At 36.1% G+C, this 18,911-nt stretch overlaps 1 protein-coding gene across 13 annotated transcripts in view; it reads left to right on the plus strand.

Moving 5' to 3' along the window:
- The window catches only part of SYNJ1 (synaptojanin 1), a 68,677-nt gene extending 49,873 nt beyond the window's left edge, over positions 1 to 18,804 (plus strand). For 6 of the 13 annotated variants that reach the window (XM_075033811.1, XM_075033813.1, XM_075033812.1 and 3 more), the window contains 6 exons: positions 4,147 to 4,194; positions 5,857 to 5,895; positions 5,990 to 6,060; positions 10,218 to 10,326; positions 11,008 to 11,228; positions 15,619 to 18,804. In XM_075033811.1, coding sequence (XP_074889912.1) covers positions 4,147 to 4,194; positions 5,857 to 5,895; positions 5,990 to 6,060; positions 10,218 to 10,326; positions 11,008 to 11,228; positions 15,619 to 16,476 — 1,346 coding nt within the window. In that variant the 3' untranslated portion in view covers positions 16,477 to 18,804. Of the gene's footprint in view, positions 1 to 4,146; positions 4,195 to 5,856; positions 5,896 to 5,989; positions 6,061 to 10,217; positions 10,327 to 11,007; positions 11,229 to 13,508; positions 13,533 to 15,618 lie in introns of all 13 variants that reach the window. The other 7 variants (XM_075033821.1, XM_075033823.1, XM_075033816.1 and 4 more) reach the window with 5 other exon arrangements.
- Positions 18,805 to 18,911: the final 107 nt, after the last annotated feature.

Consider the following 18,911-nt stretch of genomic DNA (forward strand, 5'->3'; position numbering starts at 1 on the left):
AGTGGCTCTGAAATACTTTCTTAATGGCTTTTCAGACACTGCCACTCAGTTGGTAGGAAAGAGGGTTTTTTGAGAAAATAACTCAAAAGTTTTGAGCAATCTGAGAAAATAAGTAAACTGTTTTACATAGTATATAAATATCGGCTAACTTATTCTGATGTCAGGTGGAGATGTGCATGGCTCTTAGATACAGTTGAGGGGAGGAGGTTATTATGCCAAAGGCATAGTATTTCAAATTAGTTAAAATGCTGAAGTTTTAGAAAATAGCCAGTTTATACATAACATGCAACAAACGTGAGATTGAATTCATTGTACTACTTCAGTCCTATATAGCTTTATGTGCACTGACACAATCCCGTTTGCCTAGTTTGTCTCAGTTGTGCAAAGACCAGCCTTCTTTTTTGACCCTCTTTCCCAACATAGCTTTCCATAAAGAATTGTAACTTAGATAAAACTTGCTTTTTATGCAATCTTTTAAAAGAGATTGTAGTATATTTTTTTCATGTATTATTCTGACCTAAAGCTCATCCCAGTTTTTCTATCCTCTTCATTTTCTGCTCATGGCATACATTTATAAGGCATAATGCTTTGCTTTTCAGTGGTACCTAAGCTCACCTCTGAGCAAGCTAGCACAGGACTGGAAGCAGCATAAATGTCATAGTGTGTTAGTGTGCTCCAGGAAATGGCATCTGTTTCTCTTACCTAGAGTGATGGCTCCTAAAGCACTGTGAAGATATCCCTGTGTACTGTATAAGTGCATCAAACCTTGTTTTTAGACTTCTGTAGCACTTGCAAAGTGACATTGATCATGTCTTTAAATTGTTGTGCATTTTAAATGTTACTTTTTTTTTTCCTCATGTTTTTTAACCTTTTTTTCTCAGTGCTTCACTCCCTTCAGTGCCCATAACATTTCTTCTAATGGCTCAGTATGCTTTGAAGATGGCAGCAGGATTTGAGCATCTAAGCTTTGTTAGAGTTTGGTCATATTTTACATCAGAAGTAACTCAGAATTCAAGGATACAAGCCTATGTACTCATTGCAGGGGTTTACAAAGTGTAGACTTTTCACTTGCTAATATGAAAGATTTCCACTGAGGATTTTATAAGCTCTCAGTTGTTTATAGCTAAAAATGAAAATGTTGCACTTGTTCACCCAAGATTTTTTTTTAATACATTACAGAGTAAATTCTCATAGAAGATTAAAAATTATAAAGGCTGCTAATTGTCAATTACTTGAAGTTAAAAAATAACATTTGGGTTGGGTTTTTCTTCCCTTTAATAATACTAGTCAGACTTTTCCAGACTAATGCAGGAAAGGCTTATAGTTATCTTTTACCATTGTTTTAAACTGTTAAAATGGTGTTAAGATTGAGAGAATGCACAGTATTTTCAGTATATGCAATAACTTGGGCAAAATGCATTATACTTTCACTGTGATTATCCTCCAAATAAATAAAATAAACCTAGAAAATACAGTAGTAAAGTTGACATTAAAAGAAATGCAAGTTTGTTAAACTATGAAAATACATGCACCCAAGCAGCAAGTGCTTATTAGTGTACACTGATACTTATAGTCACACATTAAACTTAGCCTTGCGAAAAACATTCAACATCTTTATTTTTCCCCTGTAGCTTTTTTTTTGCCTTTTTTTTTTCCAGAGCAGAGTTCAGGTTGTTTGGGTGCATTAAGATATGGCTGTCATTTTGAAAAAGCTCTTTTTTTGTTTTGGTTGTTTGGGTTTTTTTTAAATATGGGGAAGAGCACCTTTCTTCTTTTCTTGCTGAAGAAGGAATGTTCAGTAGTGGAGGAAACAAGAAGCCTGAATGCTAAAACAGTAAATGCATTGTTCAAATGTAGGCAGACGGCCTAGATTTCGTGTATATATATACACATGCGCGCACATGTGCGCATATACGCACATTTTACATTATGAGAAGTTGAGGTTGCTTTATTTTCAATTAAGCTAATGTGCAAATGTAATCTTTGCAAAACATGCAGTTCTGTCTAAAAGATGTCAGGGCATAAGTTACAGGTTGTTTCTCTGTAAATCCAACCTCTTTCCTTAAAATACTATTTAAAATGAGTATGTGATATCTTTACTTGCAAAATACTGTTTCAAACTGCAATAGAGATTTCAAGCTATATACAGACTACAGCAAAAGTTTAAAATTATACCCAAAAATATGTTTCAGGTTCAGATGTACATTTTTCATGTCCTTAAGATTAAAATCTTCCTATAATGCCAATTGTGATAGCATTATCACAGCACCATAATTTTGCTTTATCACTGTTGAAGATTATTAAGTGAAATTCAGCCTATTTGACCTTTATGCCCTTTCTCTCCCATATAATGAATATTTTTAAATTTGCAAAACTTTTTAAAATCCTTGTGCACAGAAGTCTTCCTCTGTATGGTGCACCAACATATGTCTATGTGCTGTGGTCAAAGAGGCTCTCCCCCTTCCTTCTCCTGAAAGGAGCTGACTTTATTAATCATATTGCATAAAATAAGATTTGCTTAACAAGAGCATCCTGAAAATATCTATTCAAAGTATGGGCTGAGTTGAGCTTTGGGAGGGGAAGGTCCAGAAGATCTGTGAAATGAATAGGCTAGTTCCTTGCTCTTGGAGAGGTTTTGTTGTGTCCATTTCCATTAATACTCTGAGATGAACAGTTAGCTTTATGTCTCTGTAACCACAGAGAGTTCAGAGGAGTGTCCTGTACTCTGCTGGGCTGCTCTCCACCTCCATTTATTTTCCTCCAGTTAACAGGTAGGCTTCTCATAGCCTATGGGTTACCACTTTCTTTTCTCCCCCAGGGTTCCTCTGGGTTGCACGGGAGAAGGGCAGAGCTAGTACCTGAAAGCAACGAAATGTTTTCAGGCAGTGCACTCCTCGTGTGCGCCCTCCTTACAAACGCCCTCTGTTCACCTCTCCTCAGTACTGCTTCTCTCATAGAGAAGTTCACTGTCAGAAACTTTTGCAATGGAAGTCTAATGTTAATTGGCAGAGCCTGGAACTCACCCAGAATATATAACATATGCTAGTATTTAACATCTTTGAACCAGATGTTCAGCAAAACCAGAGATCTGACATCTCTAGAGATAATCACGTACCAGCCTCATCTGCAACCTTCACTCTTCCTACTCTGAGTGACACCTCCACCCATATCTGACAAAATTCACAGCACTCTTTCCAGATCATAGAGAGCTCCTGAGCAGATACCACACATTGGCACATGATGAGAAAGCATGAGGCTGTGTCATCGCTAAGGCAAAAGTTGCTTTTAAGGTAGGCTTCTTGAACACTGGCTCCCTTTCCTTCCTCTATACTTGAGCCACTCCAGAGTTGCCAGATATTGCTGTTACTTTTTCCTATGCGCATGCCTTAAGGATTTCTCCTTGCATACCATCTAGTGTTATTTATGTCCTGCCATGTTTTTAGCATACAATTTTATGGACCCAGTATATGCTTGATCATATTGCAGAAATAATTCAGCATGGTTATGCATGATTGAAAATCTTCTTTCTCTCAATCTGAACTGTAACATCTACTGTGCACCAGTTGATACAGCTTTCCCAAGTACAGAGTGCTGCTCGGAGATAACTTAATAATACAATTCTGTAGGATACAGTACATTATATAAAGCGGGAAACTTATTTCTTCCATAAAATTGCTTATTCAATTGTAGTCTTGGCAGAAACATACTACATAGTATTCTCCTACATGACAGGAAGCAGACTTATTGTTGCAGGGTATAACTGATGTACCTGTTTATTTTCAAGTTTTTGAGTATAGGTATGTGCTCTGCTTTAGAAGAGTTTCAAGACTGACATTTAATATCATTCTGAATTTACAAAAGTTTGTGGAGAATGAATACTGAAGAAATGAAATTCGCTTTCAGCTGTAATGTAAAATTGAAATAATACATGTTTCTAAACATGATCGTAGTTGCTGATCTCTAATTCATATCAGTCTGGTTTCCCCGTGCTGCTACAAACAGTTATCTCCTACAAGTAACTATAATCTAGCTAGGCCATTTTTAAATTATGTAAAGCTGTCTTGTGGCAGTGTTCTTTCTGGTTTTACTTTCTCAATCTACTGCTTTTCTTATGCAATGTACAGCTTCTCTTCTTTCTCTGAAAAGGTCTTGGAGCTCCTCCCAGTCCTGGGGTAGCTAGGAGAGAAGTAGAAGGTAACATAACAATTTTTGTATTCTAGAAATGGATTTCTAATTTAATACCAGAGTAATATTATTGCCCTTGTGACACTAAAGGTGGTTTCATGAAGGTGTTTATTGTGTAGGATCTTTCTTCTTTTATTTAACATCATTTCCAGACAGCCAAGTTGCTTCCTGTTTTTCAGTGATGGTATGAATTGTTATAGAAGGCAATCTTCATTTATGAAAAATAAAGTGAAAATTTAGAGTGCACTAATCAAGAAGAATGCTTTCAAGCCTGACTCTCAGAGGAAGCTGTAGCTGACTGAACGTGTAACTAAATCAGGAATCTAGGAAGCCTAATTTTTCTTAAAGAACTGCATATGTTCATATATCTCAGGGAGAGAAACTTCCATTTAAATAATTTAGCCTATAATGTAATATTTTTCTCTTTCTAAAGAGCACAGTGTAGGTATTTTGATTCTGATACCTAAATGTATGTGATACACATTTATGAGAAGCATTTCTTTTGCATTATTCTAGTTGGAGTATGTGTGTATAGTGCTGAATGGGTCCTGGTTTAGCCATGAGAGCAGAGACATGTTTTTGGGTTTCTTCCTATCCCCTCAGGAATGTGTCCCTTTGTAGCAAATATAGGTATGGCAATAAAAGTCCTAATATAGTCACAGTCAAGATGTCCTCCTGTATCCTACAATTAATTTTGTCTATATTGCTGGTTCATTTTTCTAAATTGGCAAAATCACTATATGCATAGAGTAGTTCAGGTTAGAAGGCACCTCTGGTGGTTATCTAGTCCAACCTCCTGCTCAAAGTAGGGCAAACTGGCGCCAGGTTGCTCAGGGTATGAGTTGCATTACTGAGAACTGTACCCAGAAACCCATTCTAACCAGTTCTAAGAAAGCAGGATTGTCTGACAACTGGAAGCCGATTTGATAAACTGTCTTGTGTACCACAGAGTATTCCTTCCAGTTACTGTAACTGACATGGTGATTTTACCTTCCTGGGAAATAGGCAACAGAAACACAAGCCAGAATCCTAAACCTCTTTGCCTGTTAGAAATTGTGCACTTGTCTGAGGTAAAGGTAATTTTTTCATATCTTGCACTTCACAACTTGAATGTTGCATACAAGGTTGTCATTAGCATCAGCATGTAAATGTTGAGGTTGGTGCTGTAATATATTTATCCCATAAACAAAGAGAGTAGGTTCAGGAACTTTGGTGTAGACCCTGTAGATTGCTGAATCCTGTATAATTACAGATGTACTCTTCTGATCGCATGATTTTTTGAATCAGCATGTTACGTAAGTTCTTTTTGTTTTAAAGACTGCTGTTAGAACATTTGCAGAATATGCTAAGAAAGAAAACAACTAAAGAAAACAACTTCTAGCACAATTGAGAACACAGGGTACCTGTACAAGTGGTCGTCTTTAGCTTGCAACAAATAGGAGGTGATTTGACTTAATTTGTAATTAGAAGGGTCAAATTACTTCACGTGTGACATGGGATAAGTGTGCTAGAGTAACAACTTAGCTGACCTTAATATGTAACAACTTTTAAAAAAAAATCACTAATTTTTTTTGCTCCCATTTCCATTAGTGGTAATGTACCGTTGCCATATGATACTCGTTTGTAGCTTATCTAACAAAGATAATCTGATTTTTTTTCCATGCTTCAAAGCACAAAAAAGTCCTGGAACACAAAGAAAAGATAACTTAGGTAATACAGATACATGCTTTGTACTAATTATAATACAGAAAGAAGTTGGGTTTGAAATATGTTCTAAGTCAGCGATCTCTAATATCTGTTCCAGTTCGTAATCAGCCTCCACCTTCAACTGGAATTCCAAGCACAGGAACTGCTGGATATGGTACAACCAGACCAGTAGGTATTCTGTCTTAAAATAATTTTCCTCCTAAGTTTCTACAGTTTATTATGCTGGTGGTGGGGTTTTGTAAATCATAACAGATGTAAGAAAACTGCAAAATTAACTAGTCATTTTACAGCTTATATGAGTTAATTCCCTCAGCAATTCTTTTCTGTTGACTAAAAATACTCCAGAATACATATTGTTTTGCACTCTATGCAGTCACTTCATAGGCTTCCAAATAATACCACATTTTACATCCACTTTCAAATAACTGCGAAGTACAAAGTTATTCTTTGTATTGTATGTTCCTGTTGACTACGTTGCTGATTTGGTATGATAAAATGTATTCTCTTCTGTGCTGAAATGTGTATCCTGGTGGCAGTTAATTGCTTGCAGGGAGTTAATGTATTATATAGCCAGTTGATGTATTATATTGCTGATTACTTGATGTGTAATGGAATTTTGTACCTTGTTTTAAAACTTAATTTTGATAAAAATCTTCATGTAAAAATGCAACATTCAGCTACATTAACAAAACATTCAACAAACGTTAGTTCTGCATTTCATTCTTTTATTTGTGGAACTGAACTGAAGGAAGTTAATGAAGGATTTATGGGCATTTGAATGCTTCACTACAAGCAAGAAATCAAGAGATGGAAGACATCTGCCTGATTTCTCTTAACAGCACCAAGTAGGAGCCTTGCATTAGGGAAGGAGAAGGTGTTTTAATAGCTATAGGTCTTCTTAAAGAATTACTAAGAAATGGTATTGTTTGTTGATAATTCTTTAGACTTTGCAGCATATTTCAGAGACAATTTTTGCAGCAGCATGAAGTGCTTTTCTTTCTATGTCTACATCAACCACAGTATTTGTGCTTACTTTGTTCCCTCTGTTGTGGCTGTTCCAGGCTCTTTGACTTAGATCACACCTCTTTATACCTGGATGTTTTATAGACTAAAAAGCAGCAAAAGCTGACTCTTTCTTACCAGTTTCTTGGTCATTAGAGAACTTTGTTTTCTTTCTCTAAGGCATTTTGCTCCTCTCATTGGGATAATGTTCACAACGATACTGACAGGATGGAGATTATGCATATGAGTCTTTAGTAAGGCTAAAAAGCATTCTGCTTGCATAAATGTCAGTAGGATAGATACTGGTGAGGTTTTTGACCTATCTACAAATACAGCACCTCTTCTTTAATTCCTTATCTTTCTTTCAGGTAAAGTGATAGACCAGTTGTTGTGAATGAGGGAGAGAGTGAGTGTGAAGAAGCCATTAAAATAAAGATGCAGCTAACCACAAGAGTTTAAGTTAACTTAATATAAATTTGTTTTATAAAAGGTTGTAGAGTCCTTTTCCAGCTTTTAAATGAGAAAGAAACAAAAGAACGCTGCCAGCTGTGCAGAGATTTAAAGTTCTTGTAGAGCTTAAAGGAGTTGTACCTTACTGGTATTGCCATTTCTGTTGTACTCTTGTACAGTATTGAAACCACTGAAAACTACTATTGAAGGCCACCATTGAAATCACTTTTTGCAGATTCATTTTTCTCAAAGAGATTGATTCTCACAGTGAACAGTTCTTGATCTCTGCACTTTTTTATTATTTTCCTAGAAATATAAAATGCCCTCTTCTGAAATTTGGATAAAGAAAACCTGGTGTACACTGGAAAGAATGTATTCATTTATCACCATGTACCTCACTGGTTTTGGTTTTTGTTTTTTGTAATCTGGAGCTAGCACAGGATTTGTCATTTCTAAATCAAAATGGTTCAATTAAAAAATCTAGTGTACATAAGAGACTCTACCAGTATCTTGGAATAGGCATAAGTGCAAGAATTTTTGTTCATATTATTAAGACAGAAAAAAACGTAGTACTGTTCTCTCGTGCTGTGCTTTTCAAAACCCAGGCTGGACTAGTTAGAGCTGCTTGCCAGTGTCCAGAAAGAGCCACAGTGCTGCAATTGCCAGCATAATTTGATAAGACAGAGCTGACTGCATCTCTTCCTTTGCAGACATTGAGATTTTCTTTAAAAAAACCCCAAGCCAACCAAAACAAACACCCCCTACCTCCCCACCCCCACCTCCCACCAACAAAACAAACAAAAAATGTAATAGAAGGTTTGGAAAAACATCTCCTAAGATGTGCTTGGATTTTCAAGCCTTAGCTCAACCCTTATCTGGATTTCCTAACTGACATTGTTTCTTTCCTTTTTCTCAGGTTGTTTTTTGGGCAGCATTTCATTTCATGGATTTCAGGACCAGGGACAGTAGCCACAGTGGGCGCTGCTTCTCACTGAGTGGTCCTTTCTGTATCTTTTCTCTTCCAACCTTCCCCCCCACCCCGTAATACATTTTGGCATTCAATCCAATCATCCTTCTGGCTACTTTCAGAATATTCAAAGAAATGACAAAATGCATCTTGGCAATTAAAGGGAAGACAGATATTTCAGAGGTTAGGTGGGTTAAAGCATTTAGAAAGATGTTACATGGACTCAGCCAAGCATAATGAATCAGATGTTATATGAAGTCTTTGAAGCAGAGTACATACACCTAGTAAAAGTAAGATCAAGGATGATACTTGTTTTGTAGTGCTGAAGTTTCTTTGCTTGTTTATGTAGAGAGTTGTGTAATAGGGTTTGCTCTGAAAACCATTTCTAGAACATCCACTGTTACTAAGATTTTGTCAGAATATACCAAGTACACAAAATTTTAGAAGAAACAAATCTTACAAACTATCTTGCCTTGTGATCTTTTTTTTTTTTCCCCCTGAAATCTGGCATTTTTATTATAATGCTTTACATTCAGCTTTCAAGTGTGGTGTTTGTAATTCACTCTGCTTCAGTTGTAATCTGGAATAGTTTCCCATTTCTTTTTAAATACTGATGTAGACTTTTAAATTTTGTTTTATGAGAGCAATTCTGTTTCCAGCCTATTAACTTCTATTCCAACAAGTTTGGGAAGACTCCGGCCTTCAGATGAGGCAGAATATATGTTTCATTAATACTGTTTGCTGAGGAACAGGAGTAACTGCCTTACAGTTAGCAAACATAAGTTTCAGAGAAAAGAACTAACCATGGTCTTTTATGCATAGCTTGGACTTTCACTATATAAAATTTATTGTAGCTGCTTGTTGTGGTTTAACCCCAGCTGGTAACTAAGCACCACACAGCTGCTCGCTCACTTCCCTCCCACCCAGTGGGATGGGGGAGAGAATCAGAAGGAAAAAGGTAAAACTCGTGGGTTGAGATAAGAACAGTTTAATAGAACAGAAAGGAAGAAAATAATAATGATAATAATAATAACAACAATAATTAAATGACAATAACTATAAAAGGATTGGAATATGCAAAACAAGTGATGCACAATGCAATTGCTCACCATTCGCCGACCGATGCCCCGTTAGTTCCTGAGCAGCGATCCCCCCCAGGCCAACTCCCCCCAGTTTATATACTAGGCATGATGTCACATGGTATGGAATATTCCTTTGGCCAGTTTGGGTCAGCTGTCCCGGCTGTGTCCCCTCCCAACTTCTTGTGCCCCTCCAGCCTTCTTGTTGGGTGGGCATGAGAAGCTGAAAAATCCTTGACTTGTTATAAGTACTACTTAGCAACAACTGAAAACATCAGTGTGTTATCAACATTCTTCTCATACTGAATCCAAAACATAACACTATACCAGCTACTAGAAAGAAAATTAACTCTATCTCAGCCAAAACCAGGATACTGCTGTTTGCAAATGGCAGGCTGTTTTTATAGCCTAAAAGGTAGATGGTGTCTACAGTCTGCGTTGATGGTGGGTTATCAATGAATCCTTACAAGAGCTCCAGATAAAGTAGTTGCTGTTGTTGGTTTTGTTGCTTACAACAATTCACGGACTTCGGTAGAATTAACTTATTAATACTAACAAAACAGTAAGTGTTTCTAACGTTGTTGCACGGGTAAATATTTATATAAAGTTGAAGACTGTTGTAAAAATCCTTTGCTATGAATTGAACCCTCATAATGTTTTGAGAGTATATTCTTTGCTTTTATATGTCCATAAAAAATTAGTTCAGCAACTGTTACCAAAGAATTTATTCTTCACAGAGTCCTAATTATCCTGAATCATTTAGCAGAAGATGACTACAGATCCAAAGTAGAACTAAAATACTTTCTTCTTACCAATTATTATGTCAGACTGTTCCACCTCGAGCTGGAGTTATTAGTGCACCACAAAGCCATGTCCGTCCCTCTGGGGGAAGACCAGCACCTGAAACTCAGACCAAACCAGCTGAACCACCAAGAGGTAAGTCTTTAGAAGTTAAATGTAGGTGCCACTATTCAGTCAAGAGGTACTGTCTCTGGTTTGAATGCTTTGTTTTCAGCAGATGTCTTCGTTTTTCACTAGAAATTAAGATTCTCAAACATAGTAACATTTGGCAGTTTCTGTTAATCATCCACAAGTATTGTAAACCCTCATCAGATAATAGGCAACAGTCAGATGACCCATAGATTTCATGCTGTCAAGAGAAACTTTGATCAGATTGCTGTGTTTTGGTCTGCACACATTGGTGTGTCCTATCATGTATTGATCACTGGACCATTCTCTGCACTGGTTGCTCTGGAATCATAATATTTGAAATAGTGTTTATGTTTGATTCCCAAAGCCACTTCCTAAACTTAAAGCATTTTTTAAATTGTATTAATATAAAAATACGCATTTTATAATAGTGACTTTCAAAATAATTTTAAATACAACTAAGTACGTTTAAGAATGACATGGTTTCTGGTTCTCTATTTTGTATCTATAGTAATGCTGAGCTTTTGATGACTTCTAATCTAGTTGCCATCAACACCTGCTGTTACTACAGCCCCTTCTTCTGCAGTTCTGTCTGGTGCTTCCACAGCCACATGTTCTCATTCATGCCATTCTTAAGATTTCTATTACAATTCTTGACAATGAAAAACACTGCAAATATACTTGCAGGCTCACCGTTGCTTCCTGAACCACTAAAGCCTCAGGCTGCTGGACCTGCTCAGTCCACCACTCAGCCACCACCTGTGCTGAGGATGCAGGAGCCTCTGATACCTGTGGCATCACATCCATCTCAGACAAGTGCCCCACAAAGTCTGGAACCCCCACAACCACCTCCTCGTAGCCGATCATCTCACAGTTTGCCTTCTGAATCTGTTCCTTCACAGCAGCAAGTAAGTTAAAAAAACTTGTATATGTTTTTTTCATTACGTAAATTAACACAGCTTGTACTGAATGCTGTAGATTCGTGAGGAACTCCAAAAGCAAGCAAACAAACAAACATAACGGTCAAAAGATTGGATTCAAAGATCATCGGGCTCTAGTAGGATAATACTTAATTGCTTATGTATTGTCCATGAATAATTAATATCTTAAATACTAAACATTTAACTTAAGACTTCTTATGACAGACATATAACTTATGGACAGCTTGTTCGTAAACTTATGTTTTCATTTGACAACTTTGTATGGAAAAATACTTAGTCTAACAAATATAATTTTATAATGACACATGCATGACAAACTGTGTAGTAGCTAGCTAACACAAGCATTGATTATAAAGTAAGCTTTATAGATTGCATGATGTGGTGCTTTATGTTGATGATAATTCATTACAGGAAGATGATACTGATAGATACTTAACAGAAATACATTTCTCCCTATTCCCCAGTGTCAATTAAAATATAGCAACATACAAAATTAATCTGAAAATTTAATACAGTAACATCAGTATTCTGTTCTGTGGGACCATTTAGAGTGTTATTTAAAAAACCCCAACCTTTTCCTAGGAAAAGCCATAGTTTCCTACTACTGTTTAGAAAATGCAGAAATAGGTTTTCAGTGTTGTTTATATATATACATAAGGCTAAATTTCTTCACTAAAGGCCAGTGCTGTTAGTTTTTACAGTATCAGGTGCTAGGCCAGATAATACACTACTTGAATAAAAGCACAGATTTATTGAAGATGATGGATTTCTGCCCACTTCTTACCAAGAGTAAATTTGTGGGTTTGTTTTCTGGTTTTCATTTTTTTAAAAACATAAACGCAGCTGTGGACATTTATGACTATGTAAGTTTTCATAATACCTATTTTGTACCACAATGAGGCAGCCAAATTCAGTCCTCAGTGAGCTGATTTTGAATTCTAATTGAAAAATCTTTAAATGCTCTTCTTTTCTTTCTGCTGAACATCTCTCTCTGTCTGTTAACTTTTTTTAATTTTTGGAACTTAGGCCAAAAAACAAAGGATATTTTTGAATATACAGGTAGAATATCAGGACTTTTTGTAGTTTGTTAGAAAGTATGCCAGCAGAGAATATACATGGCGGCATAAGGTACTTGAGAACGTACAAATTTTGTGAATAGAAACAGATTGCATTGTGTCACTTTTGAAAGCCTCACACCTTCTAAATGTAGTTTTACCACTGATCATTTTGTGAAAGAGGTGCAAGCAGTTCTTTCAAAATTATTATGAAAATTACATTTATCTGTGCGTATACACAGCAATCAAAAATATGTTTAAGAATGCTGTAAACAGGTTTTTGAGCTGTGTAATGCTGTGGCTGTATTGTTAACAATATCCAAACTAGATAGTTTAAGACTAGTTCAGGGAGCTATAATTTTCTCTGTGGTCAGATTCCTTTGATTAATGCAGGTGGTGCAATCACAAGGAAGGCCTACTTTGAGCTTTATTTATTGTCTTCAGCTTAGTTTTTTTATTTCTGTTTTTTTTTTAATTTCATTTCTTGATTATCATTTGTAAATATGAAGTTTTCTGATAAAAGGTCTTTACCTAAATACAAAGTCTTTTGGGAGGTAGTGGATTCCAAGCCCATCCTTTGATTCAAAGCTTGATTGTGCTATTTAAGAACCCAAATCTCTCCTTACAAAAATAATTGCTTGTATATAGTGTGAATATTCTAGACTCTACAGATTACCAAGAAATACATTTAAAAAGAGAAGTAGTTATTGTAAATAGATTTTATTTATTGTAAATTAAGGAGATTTTGTTTTTTGATTGAATGAGAAGTCTTATGGGTTTTTTCATCTTGAAAAACAATTACTATAGGTGAGTGAGTATACCAACAGAGTTCCCAGAATGAGGGCTACAGTGCTTTTCATGTTAATAGATGGTTAGAATTAGACCATCAATAGTCAAATTCTTATAATCAGTCTTCAAAAAATAGTGCAATCAGCTGCACAATGAATGTCTGTATGGAAATTATATTAGAATTGGCTTAAGCTGGGTTTTTTGACTCAATGGTAGAGCTTGTAAGTCTTACAATAGAATACAACAGAAATTTAAAATCTAGTATACTGCATAATATTTTTGGATTGTATTTGTATCTCCAAAAACGGCTTTATGAAGAAAGTATTTCTAACATGAGGTTGCTTTGTTACTTGGATTTTCTTCCTAATTTTCTTTCCTTTGATGTCTGTTTCTCTTTCACAAGCAGGAGCAACCATCAGGGTAACAGGTATCTGACTATTTACCAATCTTGTATGTGGTCTCCCATATATTTAAGCAGAAAAGATGTATGAATCTTGTTTTCATACATCTGCAGTCTCATCCACATTAAAAATCACCTGTCCGCATTAATGACTTGATGTCATACCATAGTTTGCTTATTCCTTTCATAATGCAATTAAAATTGATACTGTTAACTGTATTTATTAGCACCATAGCAAATACTTTGCTTCATCATCTTTTATGAAAGAATTGAAACCTCACATATGTTGCTTAGTCACTGCTGAATCTCCTGTTCTCAGTCTGTTTGGAAATAAATTCTGATGCAATTGCACTGTTAAAGTTTTTTCTAAATAAAACTCGTATTTCACATTTCTCAAAGAACAGAGAACTTAACTATTATCCAAAGTAAAATATATTGTTTGTTACAATTTTAAAGGTATTTGGTTCCAGAATTATTCAGAGGAAATTTTTACTTACAATAAAGAGCAATTGGGATTCATAGTTTCTTTGAGCTCTTGTACTTTTTGATTACTTGGTTAATGAACAGAGGACTTAACCAGCTGGTGCCAAGCTGCATTTGATCTATATTCTTTCTTGCAGTTTCATTTTTCACATTTTCCCCCTCAGTTACTTGATGCCTTTGTTTTAATATTTTTTTCCAAAACACTTATTACATACATACATATAAATTACATACATATAAAAATACCAATATTGAACTACTGTATTTATGGTTTGGTAACATTAGGCCTCACCTATTTTAGAAACTCTCTGATGTAGTAGTACCAGGGATGCATGTAACTGACATAGTTGTTTCAAAAGAAACACCACAAGCAAATGCATTGTTGCCAGCATACTTCGTTTCTCCTGCCAACCAATTCAAGCTACAACTGCAGGTTTTTTAAAAGAAATTGTTATGCTGGATACATTGGGAAAAACTTACATTATTCTTATTATTCCTGAGAGTCTCTAGAGCCTGTAGACTAATTTTGCGTAGCTGCTTAGGCAGTGGATATGTGGAGACATGCTTCAAACTATTCACAATAAATGCAGTAAAACCAAGATGTTTAAAGATGGAGGTTAGGCTACAATAATACTGTATTTTAGTAGATAGTTTTAGCTAGCATCCTAGTTCAACAAAACATTAGTTAACAGAATTTTCATGCTAAATATCCAAAGTATTTGGGTATATTAAGGTGATGTGTAAAAATGACAAATTTGTTTGTGAAATTTGAATTCTCAGAAGCTGTTTTAACTGAAGCTTAATTCTTTGCATTCGTTTACTAAGGGGAAGCTCCAAACTCTGTTCTGTCAGTGTGATGACTTGAACAAAGGTAGATATTCTACCTTTTTGGACAGTTGTTACAAGGTATAAAAGTTGCATTGTTGTTTGAAGAAATTTATAAAAACAGGAATATTTTGTTCTTAAAAGATGAGTAGTTCTGTGGAGAAAACTCTGTCTTCTCCATTTGGTATTATTCTAAACAATGATAACTTGCCATTTTAAAATACTACAAACTGATGATTGTACCTTCACATGTCAGGAAGCACTGGAGATGCCTACAGATGCATATGCCTACATAGAAGTGTCTGAAGTGCATATACTAATAACACTAATTTTTCCTTTCATTGTGATGCTTCAATATTGCCTGTAACATCAGTGTTATAAACTCTCAAACAATGAAACCTAGAGCTTTTTATTTCATATTTGTGCTGGGTTATCACCTGTTTAGAATACAGCATCATTTGCCAAGTTTCTTAAAGATTTTCTTACACAATGTCCCCACTAGTGCTTTTGGCTAGGATTCTGACCTGCATGTAGATTCAAGCTGCATCAACCAACAAGGGGGAAAATTGTGTTTAACGACTAGTAGGCTTTTCTTCAGAGAAGGGGTTAAGGGTTATTGTTTTCCAGAAAAGAAGCAATCATTCTACTACAAGTGCGTTGTGCAAGTTACAACCAAATTGTGTTGAAGTTTCAGTTTAAGCCCAAGAGCTTCTTTTCTTGTCATAGCAGAGTGAGAAATGGGCAGTTAATAGTAATCTTAAAACAGCCAGCCATGTGGTTACTAAGCACCTTGTTTTCTTTCCAGATTAAAACAAATGGAACATACGGCACTAAACTTGAAACACAGTTAAACAGTGACCCTTTTGAAGATTTGTCATTTAAGCTGCTTGTGTCAAAGATGCAGACGTCTGTTCGAACATCACCTGTTCCGACTTTAAACCAAAAGGAGTTGATACAGTTGCCTTCAGCAACACAAAGAAATGCTGATATTTTGAACACTGTAAATTGCATGCCAGCAATGCCTCCTATTCCAACCTTTAACACATCCCAGGAACATAAGCGCAGCTCTCCAAATCCATTTATCACTGGACTGAACTGCACAAATCCATTCACTGAAAGAACTCCTAATGCTGGAAACCCATTTAGAACAGAAATGCAAGAGTCTGAAATAACTTTACATTTACTAGAAGGACATGCCGCTTGCAATCCTTTTCCTTCTCTGAATCCCCCCAGTTCTAATACAAGCAAGCCTGTATTTTCTGTTGATGCATCTGAAAACACTTTTTGCTTGCGAAGTAAATCTCTCATGGTAAAAAACGTACAGCCAAAAGGATGGGTAACATTTGATGATGATGATGATGATAATTTCAGCATAAAGCTAAAGCCATCTAAAAGTGTTCCAGATTTTAAGCGAATCAGTTCCAGGAAGTCAGCTGGATCTCCAGATTTGCTGGGCACTGGACAAAATACTTTTCTTGGTTCAGACTTTAACTTTAATAATGACTGGAATAAAAGTTCTACTGATTGCTTCTACACAATGCCAGCAAGAAGACCACCTGCACCTCCTATACCATCAAGAATAACCAGCAACAGATCCCCCGCAGATCCTTTCACTTCTTTGGCACCTAAGGTGTCACCAACACAAGATTTTACAGAAAGATAGATGTTCAAAAATATAAGAGGTTATATTTGTTGCTACATTTATCCCATAGAATAATTGGGCATTTGAGATTATTCTGTGTGCAATAATTAATTATTAAATGCACTGAAACTTAACTCTACTCATAAACAGCCACTATTGTTTGTGTATAAATTTTGAATATGTATATATGGTAGAGCACAAAAAATTGTCTGAAATTTATTAAAATCCCAATGTAATAGTATTTGAATAGACAGAGAAAAGAAGGATGAGCTACTTAATCTCATTAAAATATACCAATCTTGGAAATAGATTTTGCTTAGGGAGCTCTCTCATTCCTGTTCCCCTTTGTGGAATTTCAAAAAAAGAGGGTCCCTGCTGGTAGCCTCCCCACTCCCTTTGTACTGTTTTGTTAATTGATATTTATAAGTATTTACCAAAGATCTGCCAAAGTTTATTGAGATTTGAATGTTGACAGGTATTGTTTAGGAGTTGTTTAATTTATAACAGAGGCTATGGATATTTGTCAGGCTTTTATTTGAATTTGAGGCACAAGAAAAATAGTTTAATTTCAAAATACAAACAAAACTTTGCGTATTAATATATTCAATATTTGACTTTAATTTTCTGTGTCAGTACATTTCAGCTATTAAATCTTATTGTGACATATACTCACTAGCATTACTTCAGAATAATTGTTCAGTATTATCCATTTATTCATTACTATTTAAAAGAGACTTTTTTCCACAAACTGGGAACCACTGATACAAGAAGTTTTCCCTCAACCTCTGGAAAAAAATTCCCCTTGGGTTTTGAGATACAAAGCAGTCTTTACCAGTTGCAGACAACACATTGGAGTTGGCTTGTCCCACTTCCCTCTTTTGCACGTTAGAAGGGCTTTCTTGTCCTATAGAAAGACCAGAGTGAGGGAGTCAGCAGCCATGTTACAATGTCAGAGGAGAAAGTCATCTTATGTGATTGGGCTCAGCATCCTCCCCATCTCCTAGACTTACTGCTGTATTTTTTAAATCTTACTTTCAAAGACAACAGGAGAACAGTAATTCTCTGAGCTGAACAATATCATTCTGTCACTTTTGCAGTTAAAACTAAATGAGTGACTCTTCCTTGCCCAGAGGCAGGGACCAGCCTCTGTGCGGGGCTGCTGCTTTGAGGCTAGTGAAGGCTAAGTCATGTTTCTACATATTATGCTATAAAAATGCAACCCTTTGTGCTTTTATGATTTTCTAAAGCTCACATGAGAATATATAAAATAGGATATGTTGTTATCTTGAGGCAATTTAAAATAACTGATTTCCTTAACTCCATTTAGGTATGCTGTAAAACCCTGCAGTTCTCCTTACAATCCGCAGCGTCTTAGGACGTAACTTTTATACGCAGCTGTGTACTTTCATCCAAAGCTGAATGTGTCACAATGTTGTCATCTCTTGGGGGACTGCAAATACACACCTACACGCATTGGCTTACTTGCGAACAAACTGTACTGGTTCTGCAAAACCAGGGACTGAAACACAACATACTAGCATTACATTTATAGTAGCAAAATACACAGTGACAGTACTTTTTTTAAATTCTCAAATGCTATCCAAACATTATTTATAAAATAATCCACTCTTCCTTTAAAGAGTATATGGTTAGCCATGAGCTGCAGTTGGATAGAGGAGTGACGATAGTGATTTTATCTTGTGCTTTTTTCCGTTCAGGTCATTAAACAGACCTTGTACATTTTTAACAGCAGTGGTACTATACTCTTTGTGCTTTGGTATGTGGATTACCTTGTTTTAAACTGTTGCTATAAACATCTGTGTGATTGGTGTTTTGGTATATTCTTACATTAGCAAAACAATTTTTGGGGGAAACTTTTTGCTAGTGGGAGTTACGTGATAAATATGTTCTTTGTTGAATATTTAATTACAGTGATTAAAAACTACTGTCTAAACTGTACCTGGTATACAGCACCTCTACACTTTACAGGATTACGGAGACTGACGGCAAAGCACTGCAAGGATCACAAGAAACGCTCCAAAAATAAGAGTGTGTGTAAATATATATAGCTAACTGCTGTAACGTGTATTAACGAGAATAATTACTAGCGGGAGTTCTGAAAATACTAAGAATTAAAATTAGAAGCGCTCAACACATTTTCATGAATTCTGTGTTCCCTGTGGTAAATTGCTCTGTTAAATGTAACGATTTTCTTGCTTGTGGCACACAACTATTTATGGCTGTACCCTTTCCGGAGCTGCAGTATTGAAACTCAGTGGCGTACAACATTCCCTCCCTACCCTGTGGAAGGCGGTGGTGTATTCATGAAATAAACATACCTGCCCTTGAGCAACGTTAGCTTTTTCTCTCTCTGTGTCTCAGGCGCTTCCCCGGCACCCTCTTTACCACAGCGCCTCCGTGCTCGCAGGGGGCACGGCGCGGGCCCTTTAAGCGCC

The sequence above is a fragment of the Buteo buteo genome, chromosome 8 (genome assembly GCF_964188355.1).
Source record: "Buteo buteo chromosome 8, bButBut1.hap1.1, whole genome shotgun sequence".
NCBI lineage: Eukaryota > Metazoa > Chordata > Aves > Accipitriformes > Accipitridae > Buteo > Buteo buteo.